This window comes from Perca fluviatilis, chromosome 1 (genome assembly GCF_010015445.1).
Source record: "Perca fluviatilis chromosome 1, GENO_Pfluv_1.0, whole genome shotgun sequence".
NCBI classification, from domain to species: domain Eukaryota; kingdom Metazoa; phylum Chordata; class Actinopteri; order Perciformes; family Percidae; genus Perca; species Perca fluviatilis.
The window spans coordinates 16,309,278-16,324,421 of NC_053112.1; the positions used below are offsets into that span (position 1 = coordinate 16,309,278).

Consider the following 15,144-nt stretch of genomic DNA (forward strand, 5'->3'; position numbering starts at 1 on the left):
TGTGGCTTTTAAAGATAAGGACTATTTGCAATTGGTCTCCTGTGTTGGAGAACTGTGCTTTACATTATCAGATAAGGGAAGAGGAATAAACTGTAATGGCTGCCGTGACCTCTGAACTGCTCTCCTAAAAACAGCGGCGCTTGAAAAGCATAGAGATCAAGTCAAGAGTTCTTACAGCTATCAATTATAAGGAAAGGAAAATGGACTGGTAGGCATTTCAGACATTCATGGTGGTGACTGTGCAGAGGGTAAATTGTTTATGTCAACAATTTTCCGTTGTGACCGCTGCTGACCGTTAAGCCGGGGATCTCGTTCATGTCGTTGCTCAGCTAAAACCGCGCTGTGGTTCAGTCTCAGCTGATGGTCTGTGTTTAGGATGGTCAGGGGGACAGTGAACATCCCATCCTGTTTTGAAAGTGTGTTTGTATACTGTATGTGCAGCTTTAGGAATATTCACCTCTCCTGGGAAGTGGTCCAAACATTTTTGTCCCCTTTGTCTCTGTCTCTTGCTCTCTCTTTAGCGCTCACAGGCAGGGTGACGTGCAGAGGGCACCTGCCTCAAATAAACACAGCAGGTTTCACTGCCATGACTTTGTTCCTTGTTGCTACCAATATCACTCTGGAATCTCACACAGTGCTCCACAAGGCTTTATAAATAAAAAACATACTTACTCTATACTCTTTCAATTACACTGACAAATCATCAGTTTCATTGATAAAACATACACATTTATTTATGAGTGTGTGAATTAGATTAATATAATTAAGCTTAGCGTTAGTTCATACAGGACACGGAAGTCATGCGCTCGCTGATTGAATTATCATTTCTATCAGACACAAACCAACCCCAGCCATTCTCACATCATGGCGGCCCTTTTTAATGTGACCCCCTCCTCACTGATCCCTGCTACACTGACGCTGCTTCACTCACTGCTGCTGCTGGCAACGTTTTGCCTCCACCTTCCTAGTTCAGAGTCCTAACATGACTCAAAGTTTCAAAGGGTTTTCAATGTCTTTCTTTTGGCTCACTCTTTTTTTTTGTTTCTGCATGGTGCTACCTGTTTCAGCATGGCATGCTGCTTGGCTGTTCCAGGGAGCATTGTCAAGAGTGGAGCCCTCAGCGCCAAGCATAACTGTATTTCCATTTGTTGCAATAAATGGTTAAATCTATGCCGAGAGCGTTCCTGGCTGAACTGAATGTAACAAGACTCTGTTTACACTTGGTTTTAAAATGCGTTTTGGTGATCCGAACACTAGCAGACTACCGATACACATTGTCTATCATGCGTCTCCAGCTGACCACTTGTGTTTAGATTTCGTTACTGCCTACGCTACTTCCGCTAAAAGGTCAAAGGGCCCCGCACACAATCATTACGTCCGCACTCTAGCCAGTCACGTTTGCTTTTGTAAATGCAACACTTAGTCCAACTGGTCGTTATAGGGCGTTGGCCCATTGTCACCACATCCTGCATTGATGACTTACTTTCCTGTTACATCACATACGTTATTTTACTTAGTCTGCCCCTCAGTCCTTGTGTCCAGCCACTTTTTACTCCCCCAGGTCTTTGCATTGCCATTCTCCATCCATCTACCAGATTCACTAAGCACAAACCATAGCTGAGGCCGATGGGAATGTCATTAGTTTTGCAGGTATTTGGTCATCTGAGAATTGGACAATTTCAAATGTGAAAAATCAGAGGAACACCACATTTATAAAATTTTTTCCTGAGGGAGACATTAATATACCAAATCTCATAGCAATCCATCCAGTAGTCTTCAAGTTCGGTTGAGTACTACTGTAACTATTTCAAAAGTCACAACCAAGTAAACTTAAAATGAAAAGAAACTCTTTCACCTTCCTTCTATCATTCCCTTGTTTCTCTCTTGTCCCCCATTAGGTCCTTCCTTTACTCCCTGTACAGTGCAGGACTCATAAACACAGCAGCAGCTTGCCTGCAGTCAGCAGCAGCATATGTTGTTTTCTGCTATATTCATCTGTGAGAAAAGGGTTGGGGAAAATAAAATGGAGGAAGACACTGTTGCATATTACATTTCCCCCCATTGAGGCCCTTTAATGTACTTCTGTGCAACAGAAAGCGGCAGAGCTTTCGATTTGAAGCTATATACGCGGCAGTGAAACATGAATGAGTGCTCTGGAATCTGGTAAATTATTGAAAAGAACATTTATTACAGTAATTTAAACAGTGGGGATTAAAGCAGACAATACTGCTGACTTACAGTTTAAGTTATTAATGGCAGATATAAAGCTGTTTTAAATTATTTTGCCTTTGCTGCATGTGTGTGTGTGTGTGTCAGCTGTAACGCACAGTGGATCACCAGTGGCATGTTGCAGCATCCCTCCCCTCTAAGCCAAGTCCCACTGCTTTCTGCCAGATGAGTTTTGTTCACAAGGCAGATAAAAGAGGAAGATAGAGGAAGAGGAGGGAGGAGTGGAATAGGAGGAGGAGGGAGGGGGGTGCTGGGGCTCGGAGCTACTGCTCTTTATTGGCCATTTGAATGAGAGGGGTTGGTCTTTCAACATCTCTCTCACTACCTCCACCGAGAAGCAGAGAGTGAGCAGCACACGTCAGAGGCTGGAAGAACCATGTCAGGACATGAGACGGACCAGGACTCGAGGTGCACACACATACCTTCCAGGACAGTGAGGAACCAGCAGGATGAAGACGGCGGCATAGAGTGAAGACATCAGAGTGGGACGGGCTGAGTGTTGACAGACAGACAAAGATGTGTGACTGAGCTGCAGTTTCCACACCTGTCGGAGAAGTTTGAATGAGTGCTGCTCTCATGGCGGGACCGACCACACAGGAGCCCTTGAAGGTGATGTTTACAGCCCTCAACTACACTCGCTGCACTGTGACACTATTCTCACTTTTGTCTGTTGGTGGGACTTTATTGCATGTTTGCCTTAGGCTTTTCTTGCTTTGACGATTTAATTATCAATTCATTAAGACATTTTCTATTTGAATAATAGATTAATCAGTCTGTAAAATGTCAGAAATTTGTCTGTGACAATTTCATAGTGCCTAACGGGCATCTTCAACTTCCTGATGGATATTCAATTTACAATGATATTCAACAATTAAAAGAAGAAAATGCACACATATCATATACATGTCTTTAAATTGTCAGAAAATAGGGAAAGAAATTATCATTACAATTTCCCAGAACCCAAGCGGACGTCTTGAAATTGCTTGTTAGACATTCATAATTACCACAGTGAAAATCAATACATTTGAATGGAACCAGCTAATACTTTGTTTAAGGTTTTATATATATATATATATATATAACCTTACTGTAAGGGTATTTTGACTGTACTGAAAACAGCTGTAGAAACCCATTGTGTGTGTGTTATTGTGTCAAGGAAATATTGAATCTCACTGCATCATCTGTAAGTTGACTGACCGGTCTCACTCTGTCAGTCTCATTCTGTATCATGAGGCTTTATTTCCAAGCAGCCATGTCCACATCCACAAGTCAAGCATGGTCCTTAACTCTGCTAAATGTGACGAAGAGCTCAGTGGTCTCAGTGGACAGCAGAGGGAGTGTGAGATGCATCCTTCTGCCACTAGTCTTTCAGCCTCATTGCCTGAGACAGACAGTGTGGAGAGGAGTGGGAAATGAAGTTGACAAATACCCTCTGAGTCCCATCTTCTCTCTGACTTGGTGCTGAATTGTGAACCTCTTTTTGTTTAATAGTCACATTTTATACAAAGTTGTAGCTGTGGGAGTCATCTGTCTGAGAAAGATCCCTGCTTATGCTCGCAAAGTAATAAGCGAGATACGATTCATTTGATGGATTGAACGCAACAAAAAAGAATATGTAATGTGATGTGTTGACAGCTCAAGAAACCAACAGCCAAACAGGGCAGGGAATGAGATGGGGAAAATCTGTAGTCGTAAGCAAAACAGAAGTGCTTAACTGCACTTTTAAAACAGTGGAAATCAAGAATCCTCGGGCAGGATCAGGGTAATAAGGCTGCTGCTTCATAACCACTGACCCCACTGACTGTCACTCTCCTCTCACTCCCTTATTACATCCAGTATACCATATACAGCCACACACATACTGTACATGCACAATTATATAGCCTTTAAAATTGCTTGTCATAAATGCAACATTGAGCGTATCCATGCTGGCACAGAGGTCATAAAATCCCTTTCAGCTGGGGATTCACTTCGACAACAAAGCAGACAGGCAGTATACCGAAAAGCATACACCAGACTTTCCAATATTCCATATAGTTGGGCTTTAGTGTGTATCAGTTTGCCTTCAGCTGGAGTTGTGTTCCACCTCACTTGTCCTATGCCCCGTGGCATAAAGTAGGATTTGTGAAACTGGGGGGGGGGGTTGCTCCAGGGCTTAGAATTCCTTTGCGGCCTGGTTGTCAAATCAAGAGTTTCTACAGTCAGAAGAAGAAGTTGTTGTATCGATCATGAATCTTAACCTCTAATCAATGATATTGAATGAGGACAATGGCATTTAACGGCTGATTTCCCTTTTGTACACCACCCAAAACCATGTCAATGTCTTCACTGCGAGTTGTTAACCTGCTGTATAACAACATGGGGGAGAGTTGAGCTCTACAGTCATGCATCCTTCACAAAAATGAAGTCTGACTTTAGCTAAATGTGTCTTACTCGTCCTTCAGACCCAACAGAAGTGCATTGCCATCTTTGCCCTTCTCTGCTGCTGTGCTGTACTGGTGGTGCTAATTTTTTCCTCAGTGGACATTTGGGGGGACGATGAGGACGGTATCACAGAGGAAAACTGTAGCAGAGACTGCAGGTAAGATGCTCTGCAAGTGTGACATGATAACATAACAAGGCAAAAAAAAAAAATAAGGTTCGCATTCATGTATAGTGCAAAATATTAACAAACAGTGATTCATTCAGTATCTCTAAAGTATCTATATCTTCATTCATAAGACTAAACATTTTTGTACATGCAGTGGTGCTCCTAAAGACATGTAAACAGATGATGTGTAAAATTTTGAGTTCCACTTTAATGCTCCAAAAACTCACAAAAGCAGGTTTTACTTACAGCATCGTGCTCACGGAGAATATTCCAGATGACCTCTCACTCCCCACGAATGGCAGACACCACCTCCCTCTCTCTTTTGGCTTTCATACATTGTTGGACCAGGCAAAGCACTCAGTTGAGGTTGTGTCACCTGTCTGGGCCTTAAACCCCTGGGACCTGGAAACAACGCCAAGCACTGCCAAACAGGTACAAAATCAGATCTTCAGTCTTAATATTTCCCTAATACATTCCTGCAGAGCTTGAACCTTCTGCATTTCCCAGGTGTTCTTTAAGATTAAAAGGTCCAATATGTAATATATTTACTGTAATAAATCCAAAAATGACCCCAATGCGTCATCAGATATTAAGGAAACATTCTAAGTTGAAATACTATCTTTTCTGACAACTATGCTAATGTTTCTCCTTTTGAAATTTCCGTTCCATACGTAATTTCTGTTTGTGTGGCTTATCAACTGCCCGGTTTGACAGCCAGGCCGGTTGCCAGATATACCTGTGAAAACGTTAACCCAGCGCGCTACAGCTGTAACGTACGGAGCCCCCCTGGGGTCAGCTGATTAAAAAAAAAAACTAAACCGTGCGCACAGATTCATAATCTGTGCTCTCGGTTTTATAAACATAAGCAAAATTAGAAAGATATTCACAGATTCGAACTTCTGGGATCAATTCTCCATAGCGAAATGTTATTAAATCACAAACGACACATCTTTCCTAAAGTAGTAAGGTTAACGACGAGCTACAAACTCATTTTCATCAAAACGAGCCGTCCTCTGACCTGGAGAAATAACATTATTGGTCTCTATGAGCAGCCGGCGGCAGAATTAGCAGCATTAGCCAGGTCAGCCATTAGTCCTGGCTAATGCTGCCATGCTAACCCTGCTAAATGCTAACGTTACCGGAGGACCAGGCAAGCGGGCCACAGCTTGCGTGTAGCCTGTTCAGCGGCCGTAGCCGACAACAGTGAGTTATTTTAAGCCAAGAGAGGGAGGCTGTAAATCGGGTGGACCGTGAGTTATCAATGTGTTTAGCGATTGTTGCCATAATTCTAAGCCAATAAAGTGTGTTCAGTCGGGTGGAGAGGACGGCAAGGTGGTGTTATTTTTAGCGGTTCCTATCTTAACCCTTGTGTTGTCTTCCCGTCAACCTTGAAAAAAAGGACGTTTTGACGCCTTTTTTTCACAGTTTGTTTTTGCTTTTTCCAATGATTTAAATTGTTACATTTTTGTTCTACACATTTTCAGCGCTTATTTCTACATTCCATATTTTCTGATTTAAAACAAAAATTTAAAACGGGTCAATTTGACCCGAAGTCAATAACATAGGTCAACACAAGTGTGTCTGTCAGTCGGGTGGAGAGGACGGCAAAGTAGTGTTATTTTTAGCGGTTCCTACCATAATTCTAAGATGAAAAAGCATGTCTGTCGGTTGGGTACAGAGCTCCGCATGATCACAGGCTTTTATGACTGCCAATATAGCCAGCATCTAACGTTAGCTACTCCACTGTGCTGTGAAGTAGCTATGTCCTGAAGCTGCGATCTCAGCACGGCAACCTTCGAGTCTGGAGAGGAGGGGGCGGGGGGAGACGACTCTCTCTAGTATTTTGAATTAAGTACTGCAGTAACTATTTTAAACACCAGCTGTCATATTACATATTGCACATTTAAATGCAACTATTTTCTAGAAGAACTGTATTTATTCTTTTAAGTGAAGTTAGTTTTGTTAAGATCTAAGTAGCGCCCTTAGAAAAGACATCCGGAAACGCTGCTCAACCACAGAACATCACTCTCTTCCTCAGGGTCAGCTGTTGTTCCAGCGACTGCTCAGCCTGAAATCTCGTGGGATTAAATTGAAGATTGCCAGCAGTCTGACTAACTCTGCTGAACTGAAGACCTTGGCAGCACACAGTGAGTGGCTGTCATATTTCCATTTTATAAAAGTAATGCACTATGCCACTGTAACCTTCCAGAATGAAGATTTATAGCTCCTAACAACTCACTTGACAACATTTCCTGTGCACAAACCAGTTTTCAAAAGAAATTTCCCATGTATTCTATGACACTTTTATAAGTGTTTTAAGTTGGCAGCTGTAGGCTCATTTACAGCGTGCAGCTCCATCCAGCAGCTCCACAGGAAAGGCCAGACAACCGTCATGTCTGCCAAACTTTACAATGAAGGTCAAAAAATCATGAATGTGCAAATGTACCTGGCTGGTCTCCTTTCAAAGCTACCTCTCAGGCTGCCTGCCTGCCTTGCCGTCAGCCAGTCCAAGGCCAGTTGGCCTATTTGAACGATTCTCTCCATCTCAATCTTTCAAACTTTTCACACTATTGCCACTCTCTGTCTGTCTCACGTTATCTAGATGCTGAGGTTCATTTTGTTAATATGACAGCTCTTACCAGAGGAGGACTACATTCCTCATTCTGGATAGTGGATCGGAAGCACATTTACATCGGGAGCGCTGACATGGATTGGAGGTCACTTTCCAAGGTAACAACAGACATCGACAACATGAGTGTGCAGAATAAAATCAGACCAGAGGATGAATGAGCCACTGCAGTCAGGTGTGGTCAGGTCGGCAGTTATTTTCTGGCTACAGTAAATTTTGGTCACTCAGAAATAAAAGCTGAACAAATTTAAATAAAGTTATAACATTTGCACCCCACAGGGACTTAAAACGTAACACAGAGTCTGGATTAGTTCCGCTATACACCTGTACCTTTTTAATGCAATTACTCAAGCAGCTCTTAATGGGCACCAGGGATGATTTAAGATTGCTGTCTGAGGCGGGCCAGAAAAACGTAGTAGCATTTCACTTTGCATTTACTATGTAATTCACAATAGAGGAGCAACCAAGGAGTATTAGCATACTACTACTTGAAGTGATTGCCTGGCACTTTTCAGGCTTCAACACTGGCTGGAAGTAGAACTACTGTTTGGTGTAATTAACAGCCAGAGGGATAGAAAGGGACACATATATAAATGTAGGTGTGGTGTGAACACACACACACACAAATGACAGAACGGCAGGTAAGAAGAAAGACAAAAAGGGAACGGGTCAGAAATTCGCCATACATACATGGTGGTAGGATAAACTAATACCTCTGTTTGTTTCCCTCTGGAAACAATGGAACAAACACAAAACATATTTCTGCTGTGTAATTAATGACCAGAATAGAATATATTTAGAACAAATGTTTCGCTGTTGTAAGCAATGCTTTTGTCCAGACCTGAAATATCTCAATGATTGAATGGATTGCAATTATATTGTACATGTACCAATCTGCCCAGAGGATAAATCAGGAAAAATAAGTGCTGCAAGGATGGCATATTTTTGTAGGTCAACCCAGAAAATAGCATTGCCTTGGTTCCCTCCACAAAAAGCCATTCATGGTATTTTTGGATTATTGCAGAAAATTGTTTATGATACTTACACTTTTAGGATTTTTAATTTAATTGAATCTTTATTTGTCAGGGACAGTGCATATTAATAAACAGTTCTGTAAATATGCCAGAATTAGCCAAAAGGCTAGTTTTCATCTGCAGTCCCTGGCCAGATGTTACAATAGGCTCCCTTAAAAACAATGATAGGCATCCTAACATGAGCATGACATTAAATACAAATATAAATACTTGTGCGCTAGATAAAATCACATTACATTATTGTCTTGTTTACAACAACTAGAATTACATTCCAATTGAATACAAACATAAAACACCAACATCACCTAATTAAATACATATTTCGCCTATAGAGACCAGACAAACAAAATGAATAAAACATAATTAAAAATAAAAATCAGATGCATCAATGTTGACATTTTGAAGCATGAATGCAATGGCAGAAGTAAAAAGCTAACGTTAGGCTATAAGGCTATAAACAAACTACACCACGGTCGCATGAATTCAACATCACCACCACTGAGCGTTCAACTTGTAATTTGATTTTACGCATTCAGCGTGAAAACGTTTAATGTCCCCGACAACTTCTGTAGTCTCATTTAGCCACAGCCTTTTTAAGACGTGTAAAATCTTCAAAATTCATGAGTGGGGTATTTACTTTAGTATTTTATCTCGTAGAACAAAACCCCCCCCAGACCTTTCCTCTAGCGCCACCATGAGGCTGATATTTGTGGTTTTGAGTGAAATGTCAACAACTATTGGATGGATGTCTTTAAATATGTTACACACAGTAATGTCCCCCTCAGGATGACTTTGATGATTCCTCAATTTTTCATCTAGCCGCATCATGGAGTCAAAATTTCAATTTGTCCAATACTTTTTTTTATTATCAATAAAGACCTGCAAAACAAATCACATTCCCAATAAAACTTCAGCTATTGTGTTTAGTGCTAGTTAGCAAATGATCACATGCTAATACGCCTAACTATAATGTATAATATTTACTTTGTTCACCATACATGGTAAATATATACCTGATATAACATCCTCATGTTAGCATTGTCATTGTAAGCATGTTAGCATGCTTATGTTATCATTACGCACCACTGTGCCTATTGCGTCACAGAGCCGTTAGCTGTCAATTTATACCAGTGGTCGTAGAAGTATTCAGATCCTTAACTTAAGTAAAAATAATAATACCACACTGTGAAAAATACTCTTAGTACTTACAAAAGTCCTGCATTGAAAATGTTACTTAAGTAAAAGTATGTAAGTATCATCAGGAAAATGTACTCAAGGCAGAAAAATCCTCACATTTTATAAACTGGAAACAATCAACTGTACTTGTGGGCCTGTATATTGTTGGGTAGTTTAATTTATAATAAAACATCATATTTTATAAACTACATGTGTTTTGTGTGCATGAATTGTCCTTTGTAAAGTAACTAGTAACTAAAGCTGTCAGATGAATGTAGTGGACTAAAAAGTACAATATTTCTCTCTGAAATGTAGTGGAGTAAAAGTACAAAGTGGCATGAAAACAAAAGACTCAAGTACAAGTACCTCATATTTGTACTTAAGTACAGTATTTGAGTACATTTACTTAGTTACATTCCACCACTGATTTCTACTATTTTTGATTATCAAATCTAATACTATTCTCACTCTAAAATCAGCATCACTTTTGCCTTTTATCTAACTTCCTTTCTCACATTGCGGCATGTCTATCCAGTGAGCACACTTACACTCAGACCGCAACTTTTCTGCTGCGTCACCTCTTCCTGTGTGCTCCTTTCTGACACCCCACAGAGAAAAGAACTGGGGGTGGTGGTGTATAACTGCAGCTGTCTGGCTCTGGACCTCCACCGAGTCTTTTCATTTTACCGGCAGCTCCATGAGAGGGACTACATCCCCTCCATCTGGTCGAAGAGAGTTACAGCCCTCTACGGGAGGCATGATGCCCTGGAGCTACAATTCAACGCCACAGAGGCCGCTGCTTACGTGTCTGTGAGGAATGGCTTTGTTATGTAGCAGTATTCACTCTATGTTAGCACATAAATTGACTCTATACCAAATGCACAAACCAAAGGTTGTGTCTGCAATAAATTCTCAGACTGGTTTATATTCCTCTTAAGGCACCAATTTCCTGACTCTGGACTAGATGGTGAATGTCTTAATGAAAGTTTCATTACCACCTAATAACAGACATACGCAGGGGGGTGATTAATCATGTTAATATCACGCTGTGGAGCATCTTGAGTCTGAATATCTCAGTACCTCAACCTAATTTGACAGTAATGAATCTTGTTGCCCTCTAAGCGACAAGACGCTTATCAGTTGCATTTAGGACATTTATCATCCTATAGGAACTAATGGAGTCACGCTGTCACAAGCGGCTGGTAACTCCAACCTGCTCTTGTGCCTCGCTTCTTTGAGTGGTGATACATGGTTGGAGAAATGTGCCTTGTTGTTTTTCTTGCCCTTTACTTTCTCAAAGTTGTTAGACTGTATCTGGCATTTTGGAAAATTATAAACTCTAATGATGTTGTCCTTATCATTGTAACAATTTAGCGCGGTTGTAAATCAAAAGGTGCGGTTGTCGACTTTTGTTTGTTGAACTGGGACAAATGAAATATTGAAAGGAATCTAAATCATATTTTTGTCCACCTTTCAGTTCTTTGATTTTATCTTTATTCAAGGGCGTAACTTGGGTTCAACATTGGATTGAGATCTCCACTTTTGAGCAAAATTTAAATTTTGATCACATGACAACACTTCATTTCCTTCATTGTAGTGAATTTTCTGCAACAATTTGTGCCTTTTCTGCATCAAGTTATGGTGCAAATGTCTTTAATTATGTAAAGGAAATTATTATTAGATATTTGCGGGGTTGCACTGGCCAGTTTTGATTATTGGGGGGAACCTATCTCCACCCCCCCCCCAAAAAATGACACCTATATCTTTATTACATTTTTGGTACAAACTTGTCTGAGTGCTTGTATCATTTCTGCAGACCTCTCCTGAAATCTTCTGCGCTAAAGATCGCACCAGAGATGTAGATGCCATCTATCAAGTCATCCAGAGTGCAAAGACATTTATCTTCATATCCGTGACGGACTACCTCCCTCTGGTGAGCAGGAGTTTCAGAGGAACCTCGGTCACAAGGTACATCAGAACTCAGATTGGTTCCATTATAAACTGTCATTTTTGGTTGAATGAAATCGAATCTTTCAGTAACTTAACTTTAAGAACCAAACCGTACGTATGTGTCATTGCCTTCAGATTGTAAAACGGTGTCTTTATCATTCCAATGGTTGCATCAACAGGTACTGGTCACCTATTGATGAGGTGATCAGAGAGGCTGTGGTACTGAGAGGAGTCAGAGTTCGCCTGCTGATAAGCTTCTGGAAGAAGACTCACCCCCTCACCTTTAACTTTGTCACCTCCCTCAAGTCGCTCTGCATGCAGCTGAACAACTGTTCATTGGAGGTGGTACGTGATTATTCCTCCAAATATGTTTCATCAAAGATGTAGTTTAATATTTGCTGTGAACGTCTGGACGTTTATCTTGATTTATTATGCAAGTATAAAATAGAGAATGGACGTGGTTTCCTTACACATGGATTTTGTTGATCATATTTCTTTTTTTTTTCAGAGGTTTTTTAGTCACAAGGAGCAAGACGATGATATTCAACATGGGCTCAACCACAACAAGTACATGGTGACCGATAATGCTGTTTACATCGGTAGGCAATGTATAATGTGTTTGCAACTAATTCAATTTACATATAATTTTTTGCACTACTTTTTAATGCTTTAAAGCAAATAACACTTTGAGGTTTTGGGGAAATAGGCTTATTCTCTTTATTGTCGAGTTCTAGAAGAGAAGATTGATACCAGAGTGGTTTCAATCTTCTCATCTAACTCTCAGCAAGAAAGTGAAGTGTATTTTTTTCAAAAGAAATAAAAAATGTTTTCTTTCTCACACACAGACACTGAGACACATAAGCACCAAAATGTATATACATTTTGTACACACATAAAGATGAAAGCACAGTAATGAAACTCAAAGTCATTATTTCTAGAGTATGCAGACACAATATCTAAGGTTAGCTTTTTGTCCACAGGTAACCATGACTGGGTCGGAAGTGACTTTGCTATTAATTCAGGAGTTGGGCTGGTGGTCAAGATGAAAAACAGTCTTAAAGACAGGGGAGTGACAATCCTGGAACATGCCAAGGCTGCTTTTGAGAGAGACTGGAGGTCCCGTTACGCTAAGAGCCTACACGGAAACAAAGGTCAACAGGGCAAATACAGAAACCTGCAACAAGCCAAAGATCACATGGAGTCTAAGGAGGAAAAGGAGTGGAACAACCCTTTATAAGCACAGAATGTCTTTCTATATCCTAAAGCCTCATGAGGCTGAATACTCTAGAGTTTACAACACATGTACACAATATAAGAATGTGACTTAAGCTATTAGACTTTAATTTTGTGACGTTATTTTAATAGATTCAATTACAGTCAACAAAGACAATAATAATTTGACTCACTACCGCTGCAAGTTACAGTAATAGTATCTAACTACTTAATTCAATGTTGACTGTTATATGAGCACGCTATGCTGCATGAATATTGAAAAGAAATATTCAAATTCAAACTATATGCTAGGACAAGCAATATGCTGATTATAAAATCAATATGCTCTCTATGTGAAACTTATTCAAATCCATATCCCATCAAACTTTACAAATCAAATTTAGTATTTAATGATGATGCACTATTTTTGTTTAGTTTTAATTTGTATTTTTTATAAACTTTGATTACTTTTTTGCATAGCATTTAGGACTTTAATGCTATATCGGTCCTTGATTGTAATGAATTCAGTTCCTTGACTGCACAAGCTTATGCCTTAGTTTTACAGATGTGCCAACAGCTGTTTATCATCTCATTGAAAATGTCATCCATACTTATAAAATGTATCTTTTTCCTAATTGTTGTTGTTGTTGTTGTTGTTGTTGTTGTGGTGTGTATTTCAACATCACTTCGCTGGGAAAGCATAGAGTGGCCCACATTAACACTAACATAGTGCTGCCCAACCATTGTTCATATTTTCCTTTTATCAAAGCAGTAAGTATGCAGACAGGCATATCTAATGAGATCAGTGTGTTTTATATAATCTTCTCAAATTGCACCCACAACACATTTTAAATATTGCATTGTTACAAAGCTAGAGTGCCCTGTTGGTAAAACAGAGCATCTCCAGTATGTCCAAGAAATCACTCTGTACACTAGAAATAGTCCAAACCATTAGTTCAGTTTGTGTGATACTCCATGATCATCTACACTCTGTTATGAACTCAGACACACTGCATGAACCAGATTTGGCCACTGTTGGGCAGACAAACCCCAGACCAAGATGACTGACGAAAAAAAAATACCTGACATGACGTGTTAGCATATTAGATAGAACACAGAGTAAATAGATAGATTTATTTTATTAAAATTTGTATTTATCTCAAACAATCAACATACTGTAAAAGAAAAGAAAAAAATCAGATGAAAACACAAAGATGATATAGATAAACCAATTTGATTCCATCAAAGAACAAAAAAGGATGAGTTTGAGAAGGAGAAGGTGTTGGCCTACACCACCCACACACATAATTATCATCCCATTGGAGTCGGTAAGTCCAGTATTCTATTTAACACATTATAACAATACATAGATTTATTTTTATGTCAAATAACTGTACATAATTGTGGTTCCTCTTTTAATACAAGTGGACTATAAATGGTTTATCTGGCTGTTGAATGAGGGAAAACATCTGGCATCTGGCATTAAGATTTATCAAATCTATTAAGATTGAACTTTTGGAAAATCATAATAATATTTCTAAGGAAATCATATAGTCATCTAAATGTTTGCATTGTTATTATTGTGAGGCATTGTATGCTTTTGCAAAAAAAGTACATCCCTTTAAAATAACACTTTTTACACATTTAATATTATATTGTTGTGGTGTTGTTTAATTGTGTTGTGCTACACTGACAGGTGTTATTATTTTGTCCACCCCATTTATATTGAGGGCAGGCTAAATAACAGAACCAGCTTTCTATTTATTGCAATACAGTTCAACAACACCACAAACTACATCCTCCAAAATGTTTTGAACATTATAACTTTAATGAAGGTAGGATTTATTGCAGGACTGATGTATTATGTATGATGATGTATATATATATAAAAATATATATATACAAATATATTTAGAAATAACACATTACGATTTATCTGAAGGCATTATTTACATTACTTGTATACTGCAAAATTATAATATAGTGTTACATCGTTTTTTACAGTAGGCTATTTGTAAAGTAGGCTACATCTATGACAGATTTAACGTTAGCATTCAAATTTGCTTCCAGTCTTTAACACAAGGAGGCGCCATAGCACCATCATACCATCACAGGCTGCTAGTTTTGAAAGCCACAGTTTGGCATGATGGGTTTGTATTCAAAAGGAACCCCATCATATCTGTCTCGGATAAAGTCCACCCTTTTAAATTCAGTTCATCACTTTATTAGCACTTGGTGAACGTAGCTGAACAGGATTCCTTAGCTGAACGAAATCTTTTTTGTGCAAAATCATATTAGGCTACATCGTAAAGTGCTCATGATGA

General features: G+C 39.4%; 1 protein-coding gene and 1 long non-coding RNA gene across 2 annotated transcripts; one reads left to right on the plus strand and one right to left on the minus strand.

The window, feature by feature from the left end:
• Positions 1-2,651: 2,651 nt before the first annotated feature.
• LOC120558721 lies at positions 2,652-6,610 on the minus strand. The gene is made up of 3 exons (XR_005639170.1): positions 6,455-6,610; positions 5,066-5,240; positions 2,652-2,721 (listed from the first exon to the last, which is right to left on the minus strand). It is a non-coding gene; the product is annotated as an uncharacterized LOC120558721 (long non-coding RNA).
• Positions 2,720-13,455, plus strand: pld5 (phospholipase D family member 5). The gene is made up of 10 exons (XM_039799804.1): positions 2,720-2,838; positions 4,674-4,810; positions 5,068-5,251; positions 6,858-6,966; positions 7,422-7,549; positions 10,271-10,468; positions 11,475-11,626; positions 11,788-11,953; positions 12,117-12,207; positions 12,589-13,455. Exons 1-10 carry the CDS (start codon positions 2,791-2,793, stop codon positions 12,843-12,845), a joined length of 1,470 nt encoding a protein of 489 aa, XP_039655738.1. The 5' UTR covers positions 2,720-2,790; the 3' UTR covers positions 12,846-13,455.
• The last annotated feature ends 1,689 nt before the right edge of the window (positions 13,456-15,144 follow it).

Coding starts and splice junctions, on each gene's coding strand:
- pld5 (XM_039799804.1), top strand. CDS start 2,791: ATGAGTGCTGCTCTCATGGCGGGACCGACCACACAGGAGCCCTTGAAG. Junction 11,954..12,116: donor ACAACTGTTCATTGGAGGTG/GTACGTGATTAT, acceptor TTTTTTTTTCAG/AGGTTTTTTAGTCACAAGGA. Junction 12,208..12,588: donor CGATAATGCTGTTTACATCG/GTAGGCAATGTA, acceptor TTTTGTCCACAG/GTAACCATGACTGGGTCGGA.